This window comes from Triplophysa rosa, linkage group LG4 (genome assembly GCF_024868665.1).
Source record: "Triplophysa rosa linkage group LG4, Trosa_1v2, whole genome shotgun sequence".
Taxonomy (NCBI): domain Eukaryota; kingdom Metazoa; phylum Chordata; class Actinopteri; order Cypriniformes; family Nemacheilidae; genus Triplophysa; species Triplophysa rosa.
Genome location: NC_079893.1, coordinates 9705013 through 9717906, shown reverse-complemented (window position 1 = coordinate 9717906; position 12894 = coordinate 9705013). Strand labels below are relative to the sequence as shown.

At 35.9% G+C, this 12894-nt stretch overlaps 1 protein-coding gene across 2 annotated transcripts in view; it reads left to right on the top strand.

The window, feature by feature from the left end:
• The window catches only part of fam114a1 (family with sequence similarity 114 member A1), an 8994-nt gene extending 738 nt beyond the window's left edge, over positions 1-8256 (top strand). The window contains exons 2-13 of one of the 2 annotated variants that reach the window (XM_057331169.1): positions 656-973; positions 1101-1185; positions 3800-3981; positions 4214-4348; positions 4618-4770; positions 5753-5879; positions 6223-6308; positions 6425-6625; positions 6819-6958; positions 7048-7120; positions 7522-7575; positions 7740-8256. In XM_057331169.1, coding sequence (XP_057187152.1) covers positions 662-973; positions 1101-1185; positions 3800-3981; positions 4214-4348; positions 4618-4770; positions 5753-5879; positions 6223-6308; positions 6425-6625; positions 6819-6958; positions 7048-7120; positions 7522-7575; positions 7740-7865 — 1674 coding nt within the window. In that variant the 5' untranslated portion in view covers positions 656-661 and the 3' untranslated portion in view covers positions 7866-8256. Of the gene's footprint in view, positions 1-655; positions 974-1100; positions 1186-3799; positions 3982-4213; positions 4349-4617; positions 4771-5752; positions 5919-6222; positions 6309-6424; positions 6626-6818; positions 6959-7047; positions 7121-7521; positions 7576-7739 lie in introns of both variants that reach the window. The other variant, XM_057331168.1, reaches the window with a different exon arrangement.
• Positions 8257-12894: the final 4638 nt, after the last annotated feature.

Genomic DNA, 12894 nt, shown 5'->3' with positions numbered 1-12894 from the left:
CGTGCGTGCGTGTGTGTGTGAGAATGTCTTTTCTATTCATAAACGCTGTACAAGGGATAGTGTATTCACTGATGTTAGAAATCACAGGGTCTTCATTGTACTAAACTATTGAATTTTGCTCTAGTGGAAGACTGGAAACAAAAAGAGCTTGACATTCCTGTGTCAAAAAAAAAAAAAAGAATGCAAACTCATGATCATAATTCAGAAGCGTTCCTTTGGCAGAACTATAAAGTATTTATATACTGAATGCATTTAGAATTAGTTCGACATTATTTAAGGAATTATATTGTGTACATCTATAAATCAAACATTCACTTCACAAAGGATTTTTAGGTTGAACAAGAATTCTGTCTCCTAGAACATACCCGATATGTTCTGTATGTGCAACCACAAGCCAATTTATTTCGGCATGTTTGAGAAATGAGTCTATAAGCATCATATTTTACAATGTGACTGTAGAGCACAGCCATTTTTCTGTTGTTTTTGACTGTCATTGATCAATTGCCACTTGTTTTGCAAACCGTAGTCAGAGCTCAGTTGGCCCTGTGTTTAGTCTGCAGTTTTTTTTTTGACAGCCAATCAGAGTCCATCATGGCCAACTGATTATGCAGGACATCAATAAACATTGTTTATTTATCTACTTTTTTTTTATCAGAGCACCATGTCGCACGATGAGCCAGCAGAAGACCTCACTACACAACCTCCCTCCCTCCACCAGACGACCACTGATGAATCTGCCCCCATTGCTCCAGTGACCACAGATGAGCTCCCATCTTTATCACAGCTCTCACTGGACACATCAGCCTCTGATCCAACCAATGAGGCTGTAGAAGAACACGGTACTACAGCCAGAGATGTTGAAGAGAAGCAGTTACACCCATCAGAGGATAAACCTGAGGGTCTGGTCTCTGAATGTGTGGATTCAGTGAGTTTGGATCCGGATGTTACACAGGAAGAAGCTCAAGGAACAGAGGTGGAGTTAATGGTTATGAGCTGGGTTTTGTCGTGATAGCTTGTGGCATGTTGCATAATGTATAAATGATAAGGCGGCCTAATGGTAACACTAATCTGATTTTGTGTGTTTTTGGGTGTGTTATCAGCCTCAGGATGAGTCTAAATCTAAAGGTTGGGGTAGTTGGGGCTCGTGGGGGAAGTCACTTCTGACCACTGCCACATCCACTGTGGGTAAGTCACCATAGCAACCTGACTCTACCGATTGGTTGCCATAGTAAACCTCACAGTTGATCCACCCTGTTAGAAAATTAAGCGACTTTCTCTCTCTTTTAATCGGTATCTGTTTCTATAAAATAATTATTTTAAAGAACCATACACTATGAAAAATCTGTAGATATTACAGTAAAAAACTGTCAAGAAAACATGTTAAAGGCTTTGTAGTTAGTCTTATATTTTCTTAGCTGTGTATTTCATTAACTTACGTAATGTAGGCCCAAATCTGCTTTGTACGTGATAATGTACCCTTACCATAAAACAGGTGGTAAAATGTACGGCCACATGATAAATCAAAATTCATCGCAAGCGGCCTTTCCAGATTGTTGCTAATACTTGCGTAGGGATGGTGAACAGTGTGATGAACCCGAACAAATGACTGTGAGGGTAACACATGTGACATGAAAATAATGGTTTTGACAATAATTAAATAACATAGAATGTTAACCTGTTAACCAAAATAATACGAAAAAATATTATTAAGCTGAAATATCATTATTAAGCTGAAATGTGAAGAGTCACACAGGGAATTACGGGAAAGTCCATTTACTGTTCTTTCCCGTATGTTTACCATAACTTGTATTTTAAACTATAAAAAATTGTGACAATACTGTTAAAATAAATGTATAATCTTACACTCTAAAGATTTTGATGCTAAAATATAGGATAAGTCATGATTCTTACTTTCAAAAACCATACAACCAGACAATTTTTACAACATTTTACAAAAAAATGATATGTATTGTTAAAGTGCCAGTGAAATTAAAATTCCTATTTTTTGAAGTATTGCAGCATTTATTGTAAATAGCTTATCAGTGTGAGTCATTCTCTTTTTAAAATATATGTGCCCTCATAATCTTCAGTTAAAATCTCAAATTGCACTTCTGCCCTCTAGTGACCATCCATGACGTAAGTTAGATGACTTTGGCGGAGCATCCATTAACTCCTCCCCTTCAACTGTCAATTTGCTACCAGTTGCATTTCAAAATGTAACTGCTGTTTTTACACATCCAGTCAATTCGCAGTGAAAAACACAAGCCACGCCCACAATTTTTTCATTCGCAATTTGCCTATTTCACAAAATGGCGACAGAGGCCAGAAGTAGGGAAAAACTTTTTCCGGCCGCACTGCTGCCATAGCCATTCATTCATTCATTCAGCTTGTTTTCTCACAGGCATTCATTTTATTTACAAAAGTAGCATATGTTGTCCGATTTATTCATGGTTTACTGGGAGATGTAAAAATAGGGAAAACAAACATTACATGCGATTTATTTATTATCAAGATCTTATATAGACAAATCAGCATAAAGCATGAAGGTAGTGCTACATGCCTAACTTCTTCTGGTCTCTGCAAATGTTCTGTGTAGTGAATGGAGCTAGAGCATTGGCCGGACAAGTGTTTACCCTACTTCCGGTTTGTACACGTTACGCTGTGAAATAGGTCTATGGGCTGGTTGCACAAGATAGCGCTGGTGAGCGTTTTGCAACGAGTCGGCAGAATAATTTCCGGTCGAATAACACTATCGAGTTGTTTTGGCATAACAAAGTACTCAGCAATGTAAAGAGGATCTGTCATATCTCTTATATATTACTTTCTTCTTTTTTATCTAAAAAAACCCCCACATTTGCCGGCCAAAAATCCTCCTTTTCCCATACGGTGTTATACGACCGGAAATGATTCTGCCGACTCTGGCGTCCCAAAACCTCACTGGCGCCATCTTGTGCAACTAGCGAATTCCGTTTCTCTCAGAAATGCGTCAGAAAACGGAAGTAAAAACGATCGCAACTTCCGGTTCACAGGGACTTAAAATATTCTACAAATTTTCAGTGTATACGTTTTTTTTTACAGTTAACTAAATAACAGGTTTTTACTGTAGCATTTTTACATTATTATTCCGTTAAAATGACTTGTTACAGTGTAGACAAGTATTCATTCTTAGCAGTTCATTTCAGTTTATCAGTCCAGTGATCTTTGACTTGAATTGGGTCTGAAATTAGATAGACACTGGGCTGCATTTGCACTGTTTTTGATATTGAGCAAAAATTGGATATTGTTGCGTGCATGAAAACAGCCAAAACAGTTCAAATCGGATCTTTTCCCTAGTGGCTTTGGGACACATTCAGTGATTCTAAATCTGTTATGCAGGCTACTACTACGCAGGTTAATGCTGCACACGTTCAGTTGATCTATAGGTCTGGCTTTTTGTTATTCTGCGCATATTACAGGTCCAATTGTTTAGAGAGTTAGTAGCCTACCTACAGTATTTATATATCTCAATGACGCAAGCATCAGCTTGCCATGATATATAGCTTGAGAGGTGCGTGAGACAACATAAATCATGCACATGCTTTGATCGTATAGTAAGTCAGAAATACCCAAACAGTCTTTTGTTCTGTCCACTCCATATATCGCATCATTTAATTTACATCTTACACCTGTGTCTGATTCTTGGATCACTGGTATTATTAGATAGTCCCTTGTGTCAGAATATCTCATTTTTGCACACCTTGCCGTATAAAGGCATCTCTCAAGTGTGCACTTCTGTTTTTCTATCTTTGACTGTTCTCAGGTCAGGGGTTAAGCTCAGTGAAAGAGAAAGCAGGTGTGACTTTCCGAATGCGTCAGACGTCATCGTGTGAGGAGGCAGAGGAGACCCATGAGCGTCCCGAGATGCTGACGGCACAACATGATCATCCGGAGGAGATGCACAGAGGAGTGCTGTCGACCATCACCAGTGCAGTTCAGAACACTGTGAGTCTGCACATCTTTAAACCGCTCTGTTAACCCTTTCACACATAGAGGTCACTGCAGTTGACAGAAAGCTATTACTTGTGTATCTATGGGTTTTGAAGGCATAGTTCCACAATAACCACTACAGGGGTTAATACTACACTAAAGCATCATCCTATGTCACCTTGTGAAAAGCTGTTGGATGTGTACAAAATGATTCATGCATGTCTTCGTTTCATTATCCTTCCTATAGGGTAAATCTGTAATAACAGGAGGTCTTGATGCTCTAGAGTTTATTGGCAAGAAGACCATGAATGTCTTGGCAGAGAGTGACCCAGGCTTTAAAAAGACCAAAATACTGATTCAGAGAACTGCTTCTCTCTCGCAGGTAACCATTTCATAAAATCATATTTCAATTCACACCATGATTAAATTTAATAGTCCACCTAATAGTCCTTATTAATCTAGACCTTCTATGAAACACGTATATATGGTAATATACTGGAAAGTACAATGCAATTATTAAAAAGATATATTGTAATATATAGCATGTGTTCCAGGCCTTGGGGTCTTGTGCTGATCAGGCTTTAGTGCTGAGGTAGACGTGGGTCACAGTGTACCATCTTTGATCTATGTTTCTGTGTTTGTTTACTGTAGATGTTGAAAGAAGCAAAGGAAAAAGAGAGAGATAGACTGAGCACTCAGATGGTCACAGAACCAACCGCTCACTATGGGATCTTGTTTGATGACTACCAAGGCTTATCTCATCTAGAGGCGCTGGAGATCCTTTCCAATGAGAGTGAGGGGAGGGTTAGTATCTGACACACATACTCACACATTGATACATACAAAGTTATCAAACCAGAAACTACAGTGATGTCACCAAAAATGAATCTCTGTCTATGTCTTTAATCACTTCTCTTAGTAATTTTTTTAGAGCAAAGAAAAATGTACAGTCAACTGGCCATTATGGCAAAATAATAGTCATCAGTTTTTTTTAATATTATGCCACTTATTGTACAGCTACTAAATGCAGGGCCTGGTCTAGGGAGGCATTCCCCCCAGATTTTTCCTGGGCACCCTCCAAAAATATCCAGCTGACAATTAAAATAGGGCTGTCAAACGATTAATCGCATCCAGAATAAAAGTTTGTGTTTACATAATATATGTCTGTGTAGCGTTCATATTTATTTTGAAGTAATAAACACATACACATACATGCATATATTTAAGAAAAATATCCAATATTCTTTTTTATAAACGTTTATTTATAATTTCAATTATTGGTAAATATAAATAAACACATCTAAATATTTCCTAAATATATATACATGTATGTTTATGTTTTTGTGTTAATAAATACAAAATGAATATGCACAGTACACAGACATATATTATGCAAACAAAAACGTTTATTCTGGATGCGATTAATCGTTTGACAGCCCTAAAATATATATATATATATATATATATATATATTTATTTGCATTATCTATTAAATAATTTAATCACAGAAAAATGCAAAAATGAGGCATGCAATGAGCTATGATTATACTGTATATCTGCCCCCCAGTCGAGCCAGCCTACTAGCGGGCTTCCTTAAATAAAAAATAAATGAGCATAAAATATTTATTTGAGTCAATTATACAGTTTAAGGCTACTATACAATTGGATTTCTATCCAAACGCTGCATCTGACTGATCAGAATGAAGAATTCTGTTCGACCTATCAATATAAATGATATTTCCTGCTGTTTTTCGTTGTGTTCAGTGTGTTTATATCTTCGTCTCAGGTTCAGACCTTCTTGTCCTCTTTGGAAGGGGAAGAGTTGCAGGTTCTAAAAAAGGAGCTGATTGAGATTAAGGAGATTTTTATCGCTCACGAAGAGGAGGAAGGCAATGCGTGCTCAGAGGAAAACGGTGATCTTTATTCACAAATTCAGTGTTCCACTCCTCTCTGTGAGTCTGCATACGACCAAACCTGATCCAAATGAACAATCCAGTGTCAACAAATCTGGACCACAATCAAGTGCATGAATATTTATATTGGTCTTGTTCGTAATCTAATGTTGAAACCTTAGTTTTGGAGTATACTGATGAATTCTAGTTCAAATAAACCCTCTACCATAAAATGTAACAATCTAGATGATTGAACAAACATTAATTTGACATCACAGATGTGATTCGTACAGAACGGCATAAATATTTCAGTTTCCTCATTTGAGCCCTCGAGTATTAAATTGATGCGTTGTGTGTGTTTCAGCTGCTGACGGAGAGGAGTTTGTCAGCGTTCTTACCGAGCTACTCTTTGAGCTGCACGTTGCTGCAACTCCAGACAAATTGAACAAAGTATAGCCACACAGACGCACTCGCATGTTATCTTCACGCTGTCCAACAACAAACAAACACACTGATATACACACACACGCTCAATAATCAACTGTATGGGGCGCTTTCCCCCGCAGGCGCGTATTAAAGCTCATGACTGGGTGAGAGAGGTAGAGCGGTCGAGTGAAGTCAAGAATGTTACGGATGAATTAAAGGAGGAGAACTCTGCTCCAGAAAAGGAGATGAAAGAGGAAGGAGAAGAGGGAGAGAAAGTGGAGAGCAAGGAGAGTGAGAAAGAGGAGAGAAATTTAAAGGATGGAAAGTCAGATGCTGTTGAGGTGAGGTGGAATTGAACTTTTGTTTGAAACATAATGTGTAAAAACATCCGAATAAAAACCATTTGATTCTATAATATATTCATGACAGTTCAAAATGAATATTACAATTTTGTTTTTTTAATCTTCCCTATTTTCAGTGTTGTAAATATTATATTCTACAGTATATTCATGTGTATGTTCATATTTTTTGCAGAATGTGTACCTGTCATCGGTTGGCAGTCTTGCCGAGGTGACCGCTCGTAGTATAGAGCAGCTACACAAAGTCGCAGAGCTCATTTTGCACGGTCAGGACCTGGAGAAACCAGCCTGCCAACAAGCAAAAATTCTGGTCGGGTGAGTCTCTTATAGTCCTCAGCTATTTTCAGAAGATGTTATTAGACAAGTCCTTTTGTAAGCTGCTAGTGATCCTTGTGTATGATCAGGTTAACCTGTGCCATGTGTAAGGAGGTCGGCTGCTTGGCTCGGAAATTCTCAGACACCCTCCTGGCTGTAGGGGTGAGTATTAATGACCAGATCCTGGTCAATTTGTGCTGTTCTATAGACTGTTTCATCGGACTTGTGCGCCTGGACTGCTGATAACTTCCAGTATGTGTTTGTTTATGGTTCTGGCTAGTGTCTTATAATATAACTATTTATATTATATCTAATTTATGTTAATATTCATTTGTATTATTATTTTGTTGCATCATAATTGTATTAAATAAACAACTTGCTGAATTTTTATGTATGTTAATTTTATTAAATAAACAATTTGTTGACTGGGTGCTGTAGTTTTGATGCATTTAAAGAAACCGTATGGAACGGTAACGTTTGTTTGTGTTGTTGCTTTGAAACCGTCGATAAATATACTAGTTTAAACTTACATTCTTAATTTTTTCTTTTGCTCTTCATTGTAGAGTCACAGAAAAGCAGAAGAAGTAAATCCTCAGGTGGACAGCGTGACACTGGAGGTAATACTTGAGTTTTCATTATTCATTAATGCTGAAGGTTCACCACCATGCGCTGCTTACTAATGAGGGACGGTCATGACAGATGTGATGATAATGATAACGGTTATTGTTATGGTAATGATGACCCTTCATCAATGCATTGTGCGCACGATTTATTTTCCCAGGGCTCTAATAGCGCTGGCTACATCCACAACGCTTTCCAGCTGCTGTTGCCTATTCTCCAGGTGTCACACATCCAGACCAGCAGAACCACTGTCAGGCCAAACCCAGAACCAACAACCACAGAATAGTGTCCTCGTTCTGTACGTGTCCGTGTGTGTTTGTATGTGTGTGTACTGTACTGCTTCGGTATGAGAGCTTAAACCAAAAAGTGCAATTCTAGTCTATTTATAGACTCTTATATAAAGATAATTTAGAGATTGAAACTCCTAACTTTTTTAGGATGCTGCTTGTCTGATATTTCTCTCGACACATCCGTTATTTTTTTAAGTTACCTTACAAAAAAATGAAGATTTATTAATCGCCTCTTGTGTTGTCGCATCAGATCTGGACGTTTAACTGTCACGATTCTAAATGAAGTCACTTTTGATATCATTATCGGGTTTATTTGGAATAAAATGAACAAGGAACATAATATGTCATATTAATAATATGAAGTATTAAAAAGACCAAAAGTGCTCAGTGATGTGTGTTTGTCATTCATTTATTTATATTTTTAATGAAGATTTACATTTTAGTTTACATTGGACACATTTGACAGAAAACAGCATGACAGTTGAAAATATAATTGTAATGTTTTTTAGGATCTTTCAACTAAAGTACATACATGTAGTGAAAACACGCTTAACAATTTATCCATATCATTAAATCTCTTTAGTTATTAAAATAGTAAATCGTCCTGTTTGACACCATCCGTCATCATTGTTTGACTCTCTGTGATTTGTAAGCATTCAGGCGGTATATTGTTTTTCAAGGTGAAAAGTGCTTTATGAGAGTAAATCTTACCCGCAAGCATTAGAATGGTGTCGTATAATTAGAAATTCACATTAGTGTAGCCATACTGCTTGCTAAATGGCTTTTAGAGATATACACACACTACAGTTTTTTAGATGGATTCCAAAATTAGCCACTAAATTAAGCTTTTATCTGCGTGTGAAATTCAATTTACTTGATGTGATCTGATAACACGTCCTTTGCCAGATGTCGTTATATGCAAATGTGTTTTTTCTGTATCTAAAAGGTGTCTTACACATCATGAAGTCAAAATAAAACGGAAATGTCTCATTACTGAAGAACTGAAGATCGGTGGTGTATATAAGGTTTTGTGTATGAGTATAGAACGATTGTGACCTTGTATATTAACACGATGTTGTTGTAAGTTGCATTAGCAAATTCATGCAGTAATAAATTTCTCTTTTTGTAAAGTTTCTCTCTGTGTTGAAGGGTTAATGCTCTCCATCTGTTTCATGACATGAGCAAGACGGATTGCTACGGCGATGCAGGTGAGCTGGAAATGGAAAACAAAAACAAATGAAGGGCGTGAGATGCAGGAAGCACTTTCCGTGAACAGAGTACAAAAAAGGACCTGGAACATTATAAAAATAAAGCAACTGCGTATTGCCTGTCAACCTCAGGACTCCTGAGTCTGGAGATCAAACTAAATATTTATATTGGGGACTTTCAATATAAATATACAATAAATGTTAATATACAATTCATTGTAACCCCATATTAACATTTTGTTTACAATTTAGAGATAAATATTACATAAATAATAAAATAAAAAGACGAATAGAAAACAAAACAAAAAAGACAAAATGCTTATCTGATACAAACATTCAATGTATTAAAGTGATAGTTCATCCAAAAATGAAAAAGCTGTCATCATTACTCACCCTCTTGTCGTTTAAAACCTTGATGACTTTCTACTGCAGAACACAAAAGAAGATATTTTGAAGAAAGTTGGTACCATTCACTTCTATTGTATAGACACAAAATCAATGCAAGTGAATGGGGGGCCTTTTAACAACATTTTTCAAAATATCTTCTTTTGTGTTCTGCAGAGAAAAGTCGTACAGGTTTGAAATGATACGGTCATCACTTTAACTGTAGCCATTTAATATTTGGTAAATTTTATGTTTCACACAAAAAAACTGTAATGTTATGGAATTTTCCTGTTGTATTTTACAGCATTTAAATGATTTTAGTCACAGAAATAAAAAATTACAGAAATAAACTAACAATTTACAAGTCGGATATAAAAAGTTTTACTTTACCAATAAAATGATTTTACTGCATTTTTCTGGTGACCAATAGCTGCCGTAAAATTACAGTTATTATACTGGATTTTTTTACAATGTAAGCAATAGTCGATCATCGTATAATCATTGATAATGTAAACAAAAATATGCAATATTAAAAGAAAAAATGTATATACTGTATATATAACATGTGTGCACTGTCATGGTATGGAAAGCAGCATCAATTCCCTTAAAGATTTTTCCTCTTGTATTCCACAGAAAAAAATACATTTTTAAAATTTCACGAGGGTAAATTTTCATTTTTAGGAGAACAATCCCTTATGTTTGTCAGTGTCCCTGTGATTCTATAAAGTCTGTGATGAGAACAGTATTATTAAGACAATACACAACAGCCATGGCAACATGAATTGGTTCAATTGGTTTCCATCAAAGATGAAAACTTTAGCTTGTGTCATCATCAATGTGGCATAGTTTGCAACATTCTAATCCAGGTTACACTAGATAGGAACCAGCCCTGCTGCAAAATATTAAGAATCTACCATCATCAGACTCGCATCAACCGTCGAATCAAGAAATCAATGTGGGCATCTTTTTAAAGTCATAATCTTCTTTTCACTTCACAGCATGTTTAAAGCTTACAAATGCTGTGTTTAATATTCCAAACACATAAGACCCTCCATGCTTGGGTGTTTTTGGCTTTTAAACCCAGAGGCTATATTATCCAAACTAATTAATTATTGTGAAGTGAAAATCTTGTTCATTCTTATTATTTATTTTTATTTTTGCAAAGCCAAAACACACACCCTGGAGCTATTTACCTTGCTTTGTGTTCGGATTCTCCTCTTCCTCACCATCATCACCATCTTCATCTAATGAATTCTCTGGAAACAGATACACACATGCACATAGATCATCTTTAGCTTATAGCTTTCATTTAAACTTGGATTTTTACTATCATTATTCAGTTGTGTAAGATGTGTTTTTATTCACCAAAGGTTACAATTTGGCAATGATGTGTTTTTAATAAGAATGTTGTCTATTATTATTACCTGTGATCTCATAGCTATGCGACAATTCTAAAACAAGACAAAAATCAAACACAGGATGAGAATAAATGTAACATGGTATCAGCACAGTGCTTTTTTGTATACATTTGTGCATGTGGCTGACACTTTTATTCAAAATGTATGACTAAAATACGTTTCTGTGGCATAATACTGTAACTTTACACAAAAAGAAAAACAATTGTCTTAAAAAAACAATTGTCTTAAAAAAGCGATCACATATACATTTGCTTACCATCCACACTGCATACTGTGACAAAGGCATCAGGTGCGCTTCTCGTCACTTAAAGTCAAGAGAAAGTAAAGACATCAGCACGAGAACAGAACTAAACTTGTTAGTGTCACTCACAATTTCCTCTTTGCTCGCTGAGCTCTTTGAGCTGATAGTCCCTGGCTGAAACCGTCAACAAATGAGACTTTCCTAAAAAAAGGCCACAATGAGAGAAATAATGATGAATTCAAGCAATGTTTGATGCATTCTCAGTAACAATATTTATGGATTACAAATTTAAAATCACTTTTTGTTCGCTTCAAGGGCCTTTATTTACAATAAAAGGTTTATTTTACTCACTATGGTAAACAAGCCTGTTCTTGACTAGGCAGCCAGCACTTGTTAGGGGCACAGAGTCAGAAACAGAATGATGCACCGGTGGTCACAGACCACCAGCTTTCTAAGACCAACAGGAGAAATTAATAGAGAGACAAAATATAACAGACTATAAATATAATTTTCAATGATATATAAAATACACCATAAAAAATTACAATGTTAAATAAAATTGTACACTATTCAATTGTTTTTAAAAGCGGCTAGTTCATTTTATACTTACAATAACTGAAATGACCCTGTCTGACAGGATTTGTGGTTTTGGATAAGTCTGAGCAGACTGAGTTGATGTATTGCTATAATATATTTATCAAAGGTTAGGTTGAATTACAAGGACCTGCTTTCTCCTTCCATGGCTGAATCAATAGACAGGATAAAAGACAGTCTCAACTCTCCTTCAGAGGAAATTTATGAGGACGGAAGGCGGACGAGTAAGTAGCAGAATGCTGGGCAGAAGATTTTCTCATGACAAACCTATACCAGAATTTGTAATAATGTTCAGGATTATTGCTTTGTCTACAGAATTTAATAATGCATGGTGCAGCCCCTCCAACCACCCCCCCAAAAAGTAATACATTTCAATTTTTTCATAAAGAGAGAGGAAAAATGTTTCTCATATCTGTTTTTTAATAAAATATTGGGATGTGTTTCAGGTTTACATAAGCTTCCCTTTTAGAACATTTTTCAGAAGCCTCCATCCTACTTGTCATTGTTTTACAAACAAGATGTTAAAATCTCACATCACATATCTGCTGTCTGTACCTTTGTCCTGAAACGAAAAATTCAATATTTTTTGGGAAATGTTAAAAGTGCAGCGCTGACAGAGAAATACAACACTGGCTTATTTATAAAAAATACAAATTTCTGGCAGCTGGGGTGATTCCATAAAATATATCTTTTTTTCCTGTAAATTACATGGTTTTGTCTATCTTGTAAATTTGCAGTATTTCTGTAATTTGACAGTTTTGACTGTATTGTTAACCAAAAATCCCATTAAAAAACCCGGAAATTTTTCAGCACCTGAGGCGCCAGAAATATACAGTAAAAATAAAAAAAATTCCGTAAAAAGATATGGTTTCCTGTTTTTCCTGTACATTTTTCTGTAATTTGACGGGTTTTGATCGTATTTCAAAAATACATGAAAAATCTGTAAATATAACAGTAAAATTCTGCAAATTTATTTTTTACAGTGTACGTAAAAAGAAACTGGTTCCTGAAGCCAAACTATGATGTTAGAACACATCATGCATCACACTTGCACCATCTATTTGTTAGTTTTGACCGTATTTCAAAAAGCTGGGCGCCAGAAATATACAATAAAAAAAAAAAAATCCCGTAAAATGACATTGTTTCCTGTTTTTCCTGTAAATTTTTCTGAATGTGAAAA